General features: G+C 43.2%; 1 protein-coding gene across 1 annotated transcript in view; it reads right to left on the reverse strand.

Annotated features, from left to right (window-relative positions):
• The window catches only part of CHAF1A (chromatin assembly factor 1 subunit A), a gene marked incomplete at its 3' end in the record, with an annotated part of 210,162 nt that overhangs the window by 113,963 nt on the left and 82,994 nt on the right, over positions 1 to 13,205 (reverse strand). Inside the window, exons 6-7 of the mRNA XM_088444069.1 lie at positions 8,134 to 8,194; positions 3,410 to 3,478 (exon numbers count right to left, since the gene is read on the reverse strand). Coding sequence (XP_088300195.1) covers positions 3,410 to 3,478; positions 8,134 to 8,194 — 130 coding nt within the window. The remainder of the gene's footprint in view (positions 1 to 3,409; positions 3,479 to 8,133; positions 8,195 to 13,205) is intronic.

The raw sequence follows: 13,205 nt of genomic DNA on the forward strand, positions 1-13,205 counted from the left end.
ATGTGCTTTGTATACTGCTTGCAGTTCCAGAAGGTTTATGGGCAGATTACTTTCGTGATTTCTCCATCTTCCCTGAAAGGTATGATCACCTGTCACTGCCTCCCATCCTCGAAGACTGGTGTCTGTGGTTAGAAGCACCCAATTTGGAACCCAGAATGGGTGCCCTTTGTTCAGATGATCCTTTCCTAGCCACCACAGGAGGGAGTCACAAACCTCTGGAGTGAGAAGGATCCTCTGGGACCTTATTAGATGACACTGTCCTTTTCACCTAGAGAGGATCAATTTTTGCAGAGGCCTGGAAAGGAACTGAGAATACCCCACCATGTCTAAGGTGGATACCACTGATCCCAGGACCTGCATCGCTAAGAATGGATACACTTCGCTTGTGTATCAGCATGCGCATTCCCAATGATAGAACAGCAATCTTGTTCTCTGGCAGAAACACCCTTTGTGCCCAAGAATCCAGAAGAACTACCAGATGTACCATGTGCTGCGTTGGCAAAAGCACTGATTCTTCCAACTGAGCCGTGCACTTGTAGGCAGGCTATGGTCAGTTGATGGTTTTGTAGAACCACCGAGTCTGTGCCAATATCAGGTCATCCAAATATGGTAGTATTCGGACTCCCTGACGCCTGAGATAAGCCGTCATCACCGCCATTATTAGCACAAGTGACTTAATTAGTACCTCAGTTATATTGATTTAGCCATCTGTGCACAATCATGGATATCACTAAAACCAGGACTGTTAGTGTGCCTTGAGGACCGAGGTTGGGAATCACTGGTTTAGAGGAAGACTGTTCCCTTGCTCGTCCCTGAGGATGGAAGGACCACAAGAAACTTGCCTAGACTTTATTGTAGCCGTAGATGGCAGACCTGCTGACTTTGAAGCCGCCAGAATAGCTATTTTATCTAACACTGCTTCAAAAAGTACTTTCCCATAGAAAGGTAATGCTGGCAATACACTAGCACGATTTCTGGCCGATTGCCCGATTTTCGACGAATCGTACGATGAATCATGTCGAAATAGTGTAGCATTTAGGTTGGATAAGATACGTGCTCCCGCCTCTCTTAAAAAGTATCGTATGATCAGATGTGCAGCCCATCATATCTATCGTAACCATATGCAGATCGTGTGTGTTAAAAAGCACCAAATCGTGCCGTCGGGACTGCCGGGGAGTTCAAGGGAAAACATACAATGAATCGCATCGTACTACATCGTACTAGTGTATGGCCAGCATAAGACTTCCAGAGCCTTTTTTGATCCTGTATCAGGCTTTCCAGGATCTTAACCAAAGGGCCCTGCGTGCCACTATTGAAGCTGCTGATGCCTTAGAAGCTAAAATACCAGTATCTACTGCAGCTCCTCCTAGATAGGAAGCCGCTTCCCGGATATGGGAGATATACATCATCTGTTCTCTTGAAGAATTTGGTAGTGTCTCTTCCAATGCCCCTATACATTCTTCAACAGCTATGGCTACCAAGGCACCAGCCATAGCTGGACGAGTAACAACTCCCGATGAAAATATACCAGTCTATCAACATTCGATGGTGCCATACTAGACTAGAATGGCCATAAACATCCTTCCAGGAAGGATGCATAGGAGGTGCAAACATGGCATACTGTGGACACTCCATCCAAATAGGCAGCGTGGGAGCAGCCACACGATCCACAAACTGCTTCATTACCTGGGACCGGTAAACTGGACTAGTGAGGTGGCTCTTTATAAGAGACACAAAGTCATACATAACTTACATGAAACCAGCACCGGGGGCTCCCCCTCCTGTTTTCCTCTATCCTTTGACATGTTCAAAATAAAGGCAATAAACGCAATGCTATGTTACAGCCTTCACAAAATCTTAATGAATGTGAAGTACTCAAAGAATAACCTCCACCCCAAGGGGATGGAGAGAAAAAACAGTGATAGCTATAAATGACAGACAGACGTAACAGACGTGTCAATACAGCAGCTAGAAAACCGTCACATACATTGCATATGTAATATAATTACAATCGACTAAATCAACTACACAAATACCAGGAATGGGAGGATAAATAGAGCACTATATACCTTAACCCAGGGAGAGGTATACAGGGAGACTGACCCAAACCCTCCTGAGACACACAGCTACAGCAGTGCACTGATAGTGGACCGTGAGCGTTTCATACACGTGGAGGGTAGGGCAGAGCAACCCAGACACACGAAAACCCTTTGTAGGGACTTTGTCTGGGTCGGGGGAGGAGCTGCTGGGGAAGCGCCTACCTCCCCCTAAGCTGCATCAACCAGCCAGGTACGCTGGCCTTATGGCAGCTGAACTGTGTCTGCTGCTGATCCCCGGCGTCAGACGATAAGGCCCCGGCAATCTAGTGATGACGCGGACGGTCCTGGACCCTGACTGTAGCGGCTTCCGGTGGGTCTCCGGCCCCGGAAGCAAGGACTGCCACGCATGATTCCCCGTAAGCAAGGATTCGCCTAACCTGACATCTCCCTGCGTCCAGTTGCAGTCCGGGTCCCAGCAACGCTGCTAGCAAGCTCAGCTGAGACCCGCCGGAATCACCAGCCCCGTTACTGGTGTTGCGGTTCAGCGGAGGTAGATTGAGTGGCAGTATATGAGTCTTAACTCAGACACTTAGTACTGCTAACCCAAAAATAGAAATAAAATAACACATAAAATAAAAGCTTAGGACTGCCTGAGCAGTCCCGTTATAAAGGTGCGTCTAATCCTTCTGCACTAAACTAACAACTGAATGCCTGTGGCTAGTGGCAGGGTATATATGGAGGAGGACCAGAGGCATCCTGGGAGCTGAAGCTTTAACTGTTTGGTGCTTGGATCTCTCCAACCACAATATCGCATTGGTATCCCTGTTGATCCCTATGGACCCTGAAGAAGAAGTTTGACTGTTCTAGTATCTTAATACCAAGTGTACGATGGTTTTCTTAAGATGAGTAAGAAAAGCTGCTAAAGACTCTTAATTACAATTAAAAAACCATCAATTTCAGAACTTGAACAGAATCAATGGTTTGAGCTAGTTTGTTATCTAATGGCGAGTTATTGTACACTCAACCTGACCAACAATGCGCGTTCCCACATGGACGATAAAGATATCTTGCATCGTCCATGCATGCAGGCCAACTTGGATGACATCAACTTTACCTGTTCAGAGATGTGGCAGGATGACTTCACTGAAAGATATCTTTGAAAGATCTTTCAAGCTGTTGGTGGCACAGATCCTACCGTGTGTATGTACCATTAGAATCCTCTTGCCAGCAACATTCTGATATAAACCATCAGCTATAGAATATGTGTATATACATAAAACAATGCACTATCTTTGACTGAGAAAGGTTTTGCTTTCCCTGCGAAGCAAGTACATCTACGTTTCAGAGGACGTTAACTTGCAATTACATACCTTTGGAGTGTTAGACGTTTTAGGTTTCTGTAAAAACCTAGTAATCTCTGCCTTCTCCGCTTTTGAACGCTAGAAAGACAATGGAAAGATATGTATTCAAAGTTTGCATACCTACAGTTAGGCCTCATCTTCAGTATTGTCAGCACCTGTCATAGTGGTAGCCAAAGTAACGATCCAAGAAACCAGGTGTTGAGTTCAAAATGCCACAAGTAAATATTTAGAATATTTCCACAACAGGAACCCAAGTAGATTAAATTAACAATTATATTACAAACTTTCAGATAAATCACCAAAACATTGGCACTTTCAACCTGGAGGCTATTACATGTGGCCATATATTTTCTAATGAAAGATTATTTGACTAATTAAAAAAAAAAAAAACCCACCTTAAAGAAGAATTAAGATGCTTTTGCAATGAGGTATATTGGACTCCTAACCTTGTTTGTTTGTAGCAATGTCATATATAGCTTCTCCGTTCGCCGTAAGATTTGGCATAAGCACTATGCTCTTTTTCAATGCTATGATTCCTTACCTGATGCTTTAGCTTTATTGAGTATATGGTGTAAACAATAATGTGGTTTAGAACACTTCTATGCTATTCCTTTTCTTTAACATCATCATTTTGTTGGAAGTTGAACTGTCACGAGTATGGCAAAGTGCAGTAAACACACAATTGAACTAGTGTCATACAAGCTGGTGCTTCTCAGCCAGAGAAAGGGGGTCTTTTGTCACCAATGTGCTTCTATTTTAGACTTGCAATCTTATATGCTGTTTTTAAAGCCCACATAAAAGCCTCATCAATCCCTTTTCCCAGCAGATACTGTAGCTTCTGTAGAGTGTACAGAGCCAAAAATATATACAGAGCCAAAAATATACACGCCACTTTATTTTAAAACAAAAAGTTAACTTCCAGACCACTTTGCACCAATGTATCAAATGCATATTCTCTAATCCAGTGATTCTCAAACTCGGCCCTCAGAACCCAAAACAGGTCACGTTTTCCAGGTAACCCAGCAGGTGCACAGGTGTATTACTCACTGACACATTTTAAAAGTTCCACAGGTGGAGCTAAATATTTCACTTGTGATTCTTTGAGGAAAATTGGAAAACATGCACTGTTTGGGGTCCTGGGGACCTAGTTTGAGAACCTGTGCCCTAATCGATAACGAGGATAACCAATTATAATGGAAATTAAGCAATGGGCATATACTAAGCGGCTTTTTTCAAAGCTGCTTTGTCTTTGCAAATTGGCTGCTGTATTTAAAAGAAGCAAAAATGTTAAATACAAAACACCTGCTTTTCTATTTCCTCTTAAAAAATGCGTAGTGCCTGTGAAAAGCACCACTTAATAAATTTACCCAAATGACCGATTTGAAATGGAAGACTGAAAGAAATAAATTAATGATCTTAATTAAACAAAGGCTATTGCAATGAGATATGTTGGGATTCTTACCTTCCAAATATTGTAATTTTTGCATGTGATTGGTACTTTCAATTTTATTACATTTGTAATGTGATTAAAAGGTATTAGCCATAATTCATCATAATCCTGATAATGATTGACAGGGTGACAATCCACTTTTATTGAATACTTGATGAACAACCTATTGAGAGGGTCAAAACCTTGGGCGTTCCTTGAAATATGTGGACCTCCATAATGCCTAACCATTCCAAAGTCTTAATGCGCTTAAAAAGGTCCAACAAACTTCTGACATTGGCACATGCTTTAGATCTTATTTGTGGTATAGATTTACTTGTCTATTAGTGATTTAGGGTCCTATTTATTACCATTTTTAAGTGAAAAAGGGTGTTTTCACACGTTTCACATTATTTTAGTTCGTATCACCTAAATTTACTAAAGGGCAATTGGAGTAGAATTCGTAAAATTCTACTCCAAGCCCTAATTATCACATTTTTAGTAAGCAGATCACATTTCCCATAATTGTAATGGGAAATGTGATCTGGCCAAAGTTACTAAAAATATACTGTGAAAAAATTCCAGGGGAAGCCCTGTGATAATAACGCCACCTGGAGATGGCATTATTAGGGCTTTCCCCTTGTTCCTCGACTCCTGCTCTGCTCTAACACGCGGAGCAGAGCCGAAAGCGGGCCCCAAAGGAACCATAAGCTGATCACTGCAAAAAACAAAAATAGTAAATAAAAAATTTAAAAAAACAGTCCATTAGCAGGGATTTGGTAGGTGAAATAAGTGATCCATTCACTCCACTTTAAGGTAAAATTATCTAGATTTGTATCCTTATCGTATAAAATTAGATACCTAGTGTCGACACAAGATATCCAATTTTATACGGGAAAGAAAGAGGTTATAAAAATAAGAAAAAAATGAAATATAAAAGACAAACAAACATGAAACACTGAAAATGTTTAAGCTCTTTCTTGAAAAATTTGAGGCAGGTCCAAACAGGTGTGCAGCAGTATTAGGTGACCTAACTGACCCTACCTTAGCCTTCAGTTTCAGATGCTGGCAGCATGTGGTCTTGGCTGCGCTGCAAGGGAAGCCCCACAATGTGTTGGAGTAGCGGCAGCTAGGGTCGGCGTCACAGGATGACGTCAGCGGGTTGGGAAGATCGCCTGCACTGCACGAAAGGACACACACTGTCTTGGTAGGATGGCGGCTGCTGTGAGCGGCGGCACAAGGTGACGTCACCGGGTCCGGGAGATCGTCACAGTGTAATCCCGTTGCTGCTCTCCTGTTCTTCCTCTATTCTTTCATTCAGGTCCTGAATGAAAGAATACAGGAAGAACAGGAGAGCAGCAACAGATTACAGCCGCCATCCTACCAAGACAGAGTGTCCTTTCGTGCAGTGCAGGCGATCTTCCCAACCCGCTGACGTCATCCTGTGACGTCGACCCTAGCTGCCGCTACTCCAACACATCGCGGGGCTTCCCTTGCAGCGCAGGCAAGACCACATGCTGCCAGCATCTGAAACTGAAGGCTAAGGTAGGGACAGTTAGGTCACCTAATAGTGCTGCTCACCTGTTTGGACCTGCCTCAAATTTTTCAAAAAAGAGCTTAAACATATGGTTTCAGTGTTTCAGGTTTGTTTTTTTGTTTGTCTTTTATGTTTCATTTTTTTCTTATTTATTTTTATATCCTTTCTTTCTCTTTATATACAACCTAATTTAGTGTATAAGCAAGCGCTCGTTCCCTTTTCTTATATTATATGTCTTTTTATAACTGAACAGCTATACAGGTACACATATTAAGCGCAGTTCATTCACCTACATGTTTTTATCAAATTTTATACGATAAGGATACAAATCACATAATTTTACCTTAAAGTGGAGGGATTGAATTATATAGCGATGATATACCTACCTCAGGGCTTTTTTTGATTTTTTTGGGAATTTTCATTTAGATTTATTATTCTCTGTTATTTGTTTCGTATGTATGTATTTGTGTCCTCGCTAATTTTTCTTAAATTATATTAAGTTATATTTAAAAAATTTTCAAGATAAGAGTGCACCAAACATGGAGTCTAGCTTTCTCTGGTCCGTTTCTTGGACCAGTCTCTGTTTATATTCTAATTTCCTACTCCCTGGTGCACTGCCAATGCTAATTATTTGTGGAGTTATTCTTTAAAGCGATACATTCTACAATAGTTGGCAAACTCAATGTGGATAGTTATATTGTGTCTTTACACTACACCTATCTCAACTGAAGGTGCCCACACACATAGTGATGTGCTCAAGACAAGCCGATGTGTACAATTTTCCTTGAAACTCTCCCTGGCAGTTCTGCACACGATCTGCACACGATTTGGTGTCCAATCTTTAAACTATCTCTCCTGCAGTCAGACTTTCACAGTGCATCGTCTCCTGGATTGTCAGATCTGCCCTACCGCACGGCAGATCTGAAGATGCGATGTGCGACCAGCTGGGACGCGCATCGCATCGTGAGTGGGGACTCACGACTTCCTCACAATTTGGCCATATTTTACACGATCTGTCATTCCAATGTGTCGGAATCGGCCAGAAAGGGTAAAATATCGCTATGTGTGTGGGCAGCATTAGTCTTGTGCGGATTCAAATCCCATATCCTCTTCTATTAAAACTAAAACATGCCCAAAACAGAGCTCATCACCACTCAACTTAAATCTCCATCAGTTATAAAACCAACACTCCAGCCTCTGCTTTATTCATCACATCTAGTCTCTCTCCCAGTCCTGTCACTTCCACTTTAGAAATATGGACAGAAAACACTATTAAATTCTAGATGCTATCAAAACCATGATGTATCATCTACTTTTACTATTACAAAATAATCTCCTCTGGTATACCGCCTCACCCAAATCAATCCATTTTAAGTGCCATAGCCTTCATACATATCAAATACCTCAAAATACTACCCGATTCAGATTAATATCTTACCTGTGCTTTGCCTTGTCTATAACAGCAATGTCTCACTACCACATACAAGACTTCTGCTGTGCTGCTACCCACTTATGGAAAACCCTACCATGACCAGAAGGATCCCCCAACAGATTTAACATCTTTAAATTCTCTTAAAAAGTACTCTATTAGAGCTTTCCCTACGCTACCCACACCCCCCTCATAATTGTCCCAAACTCCTCTCTGAGCCACACTCACTTCTCTAGTTTTAGCTGTGCCTTCTTTCAATTACATTGTAAGCCCATTCTTGAGCAGTGCCCTTCTCAACCTATTGAGTATATGCCAACAAACTTAATTCTCCATAATTGTACCTTTTCCTCTTCTTTCATTCGCTTCTCTTCCTCTCTTTTACGCTTCTCTTCTTGTCTGGCTCTTTAAAGTAAGAAAAAAAAAAAGTATAAGTAAAAATTAGGTATGGGTATAATTTGGATGGGTTAGAGTGTGTGGCATAGAAGCTAGGCATCAAAATAGTTCAAAGAAAGCTCTGCCCCCTCCATTTCCACTATATCCTCAGTTTATTCGTGGCAGCTGTCCATATTAACAAATCTGGGAGGGATCGCAGTGTTTCCCAGATGGACGAGGAAGGGATTTATGGCAAGTACAAAAATCCATTTTCCTCCTGCTTCCATCTGGGGGACACTGCAGTACTTACACATGGGATTTCTCAAAGCAAGCCAAGAGATAGTGGTGGTGGGGGGGAGCAGGGGGAGAGTATCGGTCGATGAAGCCGCAGAACTTAACACCCAAAGCTGGCGATCCCCGTACAAAATATATGAAAGCAGTAATATTTTGTGAAGGTGAGCACAGAGGACCAGGTCGCTTCTCTGCACAGCTGTTTCACCAAGGCACCATGGCGAATCGCCCAAGAAGCCCCACATGCACAAGCAGAATGAGCCCGGAGAAGCCAGAAGAGGCCTGTCAGAAGACAGGTAATTCAGTAGGGTCGTAGTGGTAGACCATCTAGCAATGTTTCTTTTGGAGCCTGCCAACCACATGTTCATTTTAAATCCTAAAGCACAGATGACACCCCAGAGACCTAGAGAAAATGCACTCTCAAGATAACAACTCCAGTCTCAAAATGTTCAAAGGGGGCCCTCCAAAGAACCTGCAATACCAAACTCATAATTCCACAAAGGGACAGGAGGTATGAATTCAAAGTACACCTTGAACCTTGGTCTGTACCTCAAAAAATGGTGGTCAAACATCTCTGAAAAAGGACCCATACGGAAGAAGCTGTCCCTTAGGGAGAGCAAGGCAAAGGCCTGGACTTTGGGACAAATACGCGGAAGTCTAGTCTAGAGAGACCCAGACATCCTCACCATATTAAAGGAAAGTCTTCAGATAGGATGATATATACTTGAAGCGACTAGCTTACAAGCCCAAAAGCATCGTTTATAGATGACCAGTCTGGAAAAATGGCAAACCCTCAAGATCTGGGTCTCAAGAACCCAAGCTGTCGAGACTAATCTGGGTATGAACAGGGTATTTGACTCAGTAGGTCCTGAGAAGAGGAGAGCAGCAAGGAATCTTGGTCCGCATTTCGTGAAGGAGAGAGTACCACAGACGACAAGGCCCACTTGTAGCTAAGACTATGACTTGAGACCCGCCCTTCAAATGCAGTGAGGCAACCTGGCCAGAATTGATAGAGACTGAAACAGTTAACGCAAGGGGATGGACCAAGGCACTGTACTTGTGGCCACGGAGATCTTCAAGGATCTCATGAGTGACCCATACAAGGTAAGCCAAGTTTGACCTGGAAACAATTAAATCTATATTGGGTACCCCCACGATCCTCAAAGCATGGATCATTTAAAAACTGCCTGGTGTGGTTCCCATTCCCCTGAGGTAAACTGTGTGGCAACTGCAGAAGTCCACCTCCTAGGGTTAACAACCTCTAACAAAGAAATCTTAATCCCCACAGAAATTCCACTGCACACAAGGCTTTATTCACTATGGATCGCTTTTGTGATCGCAGTAGCGATTACGCACGCAGATCTACTTTGAAAATATGCTAAGGTCTGCAACTGCTCATCTGGCATAGAGACGCCCACATCCTTAAAACCGTGCAATCATGCGTATATATCAGTAACATCGGACCCTCACGCACAATTACAGCAAGTCTGACCTTACTCAGAAATTGCAACTGATGCTCCACACAGTTAGTACTCAAGCTGCGTATGCAGTGGCTATTTTATGCATGCCAAGGAAACGGCATTCACATGGACAGGCACGCCTGCTTCTCTCTGACCACTCCCCCGTCACCTCCACCCAAATGCTGACGTCCTCTCACTCACTCTGTGACGGCTTTGTTTCTGCGTAGGTGATCGCAGTGCGATCATGCTAACTAATGTACTGCGGTGTATTACACATGCGCAGTGTGCACCATCGGACGATCTGCATACGCTGTTGCAGTTGTGATCCATGATGATAAAGGCCCACTGTCCTCTGCAACCACATGTAACCTGTGTCTAGAAGCCAAAAACCCCAGCTAAGGAGGTCCCCCATTGCTGCTATATACCTGCAGTCTTATAAGAAGGCACTGAAGCCTTCATTCAGCCCTTGAAAGAGGGAAGGAGGAGGAGCCAAACACCAACCATGTCTCACTGGGAGAGGGGCAATAATGGCGCCTGAAACACTGAAAGCCTCTCTCCTGCCGTGCCAAAAAAACTGCATCACCCAGACATCCTGTAGTGGACCTCAGAGCCCCATTTAAACATGTTAAAGCAGAGTAGCACCTCCGGAAACGGCAGAGTGCGCTAGAGCGGCAGAAACACCTGGTCATGGACCCATGTGGTGCGGTGTACCAGGTCCGTCAATGACAGGGTCGCAGCCAAGCACTACAAGGGTAGCAGGTGGCTGCTCTTAAGCCAGTGACTCCTTGGTAATGTGTCTCAGCATGGTAGAGCCCCTAGATCAGCACACCTGATTAGGTGACCCTCCCCGAGGCAGTAGGCAGAGCGGGATTAAGGCTCACACTGGCTAACTCCTGCTCTGCCAGCTCACTGAGTCGCCTGTAAAAACAGAAATAAAGAAATCTTAGCTAACGGCAAAGATAATTGTGCCTTATTCCTAAGGCACTAAATAAAAAACTGAGGATCTAATGGAGACCGGTGGGGTTAGAGGGGGTGGAATTATCATATAAATATTTTAGTGCCAAACTCCTAGTGCCACACATTCTAACCCATGTGTAAGTACCGCAGTGACCCCCAGATGGATGCAAGAGAAAATCCAAAGACAAAATGGAAGGTGGACATTATAATGTCCAATATAAAATTAATATAATATAGTTAAAGATAATGTATTCGGTCACATTTTCTTTAAAGGGAGAGCCACAGGTTGATTGGGGGCTATTCAATTCAGCGCGATGTGAATAGTACTTCCCAAAGCTAATAAATTCACTGCGCTGTTAAGTCTGACTGAAATCACTTCAAGTCAGGGAATGCCGGTTACTGCGCCTAAAGCTGGCAGTTTAGTTATGCCAACCTGCATTCCCCGACTAAAGCACCGGCCGCGAGGTGATCGTCGCACTAAGCAGGAAAACTGTGCCTGAACCTAATCCCTCTCCCCCCTATTGCCTAAATCAAAACCTCCACCTAGTGGCTATACCTCCTCCTCCTAACCCCGCTACCAGCGGCAGGAATTCTGACAGGTGTCGGGATTCCAGCGCCGTTATTCTGAGCACCGGAATCCCTGCAGTCGTGATACTCCTTCCCCAGGCTGTTTAACATTGCGCTGAATTGAATTGCCCCCCATTGAGCCTCCCACCACCACTTCCTCTTACCAATGTACAAGTTTATTTAGAACTATCGTTCTTGGATACTAATGTGTTAGAGAGTACACTCCCCTTTTTTGGGGGTTACTTCTTTTCAAATAATGGTTTGACCATTTGAATAAAATATAAGATATTCTAACTAACCATCATAACCGCAGTAGTTTACTGGATTTTACAGTTTACTGTGATTCGAGTAACGATAATGGCATTAAAGTGCTGTCAGTCCATTAAAATACATTTCATTTAAAAGATGAATGCAGTAAACCCTTCTTAATAAGATAGCTAGGTTAACATGTCTGCTATATTCTTTTTCACACTATTTAATGGACAAAGGACATTATCAGTCAGGAGTTCTCTCTTTCTCTGTTGTGTGTGAATTTACTGTACTGGTTCAGCTCACTCTAATGAAGACCTCAAGCAACAAGAATGTGGAATACTACCAGGGGGATTCCCAAATAGGCTTTATTTCAAGAAGTCACAGCAACGTGCCTGTAGTTACAGCATAATACAAAAAAAAAAAAAACACTTAAAAAAAAAATCATTTTGTTTAAACCAGCCAACCGTGCTGAATCTATACTTATAAAAAAAACTAATGGTTGTCTCTCTACATATAATTTTTCTTTGAGAAATGTACTCCTTGGAACTGTGTATGAATTATGAAGACTATTTTTTTTCTGAATTTTGTTTGTCTGTTCGTTCCAGCATCACGCAAAAACTACGGGATGAATTTGGATTGCGTTTTCAATATTGTATAGCTTAGTCACCTAGAAAGAAACTGAGGTATCTATCTCAATGTGACATCAGGGAGAGGAGCAATAAAAGGAAAAAAAAAAAAACTACTAGACTTAAATATATATAATTTTTTGGGGACAAATATACTTTTAGGCACTGTATGAACTACGGAGACTTTTTATTGGAATTTGCACAGGGCGGCTTCTGGGGACGCAAAAGTATCAAAAGCATAAACCTGATAAATGTATGAGCAGATGACCATGTGGCAGCCCTACAGAGCTTTTCTGCAGAAACCCCACAGCGTGCTGCCCAAGAAGTCCCAACTGACCGTGTGGAATGTGCTGTCACCAAGGCAGGGGCAAGACTGTTCGCCAGGGAGTAAGCATGGCAATGGTGAGGCGGAGCCACCGGGCCAAGGTTTGTTTAGAAGAAGGCCAGCCCCAAGAGAGTAACTTACGGAACTCCTTGGTGCTCCTGACATAAATCCAACGAAGCTTCGGATTGAAAATAATCTGTAGTTTGGAATGCAGGAACAACAATCTCCTGATCAATGTGGAAACGTGATATCACTTTGGGAAGGTAGCCCAGGCATAGCACAGCCCTGTCGGAATGGAAAAGAGCGATCAAATTAGACACCCGTCGGTCAGATGCGATGGCTAGTAGAAAAACAGTCTTCCACATGACCAGCGCAAATCCACCGACTGTAATGGCTCAAACAGAGTTGTCTGCAAAGCTCGGAGAACCAAAATAAGGTCCCAAGGAGAGACCGGAGAGACGAACGGTGGCTGAACATGGAGGACTCCTTGGAAAAACGTTCGCACTTCCGGCAGCAGAGCAATACGCTTTTGGAAGAGGGCCGACAAGGCCGAAACCTGGACC

This window comes from Taudactylus pleione, unplaced genomic scaffold (genome assembly GCF_031769625.1).
Source record: "Taudactylus pleione unplaced genomic scaffold, aTauple2 ptg000347l, whole genome shotgun sequence".
NCBI classification, from domain to species: Eukaryota; Metazoa; Chordata; class Amphibia; order Anura; family Myobatrachidae; genus Taudactylus; species Taudactylus pleione.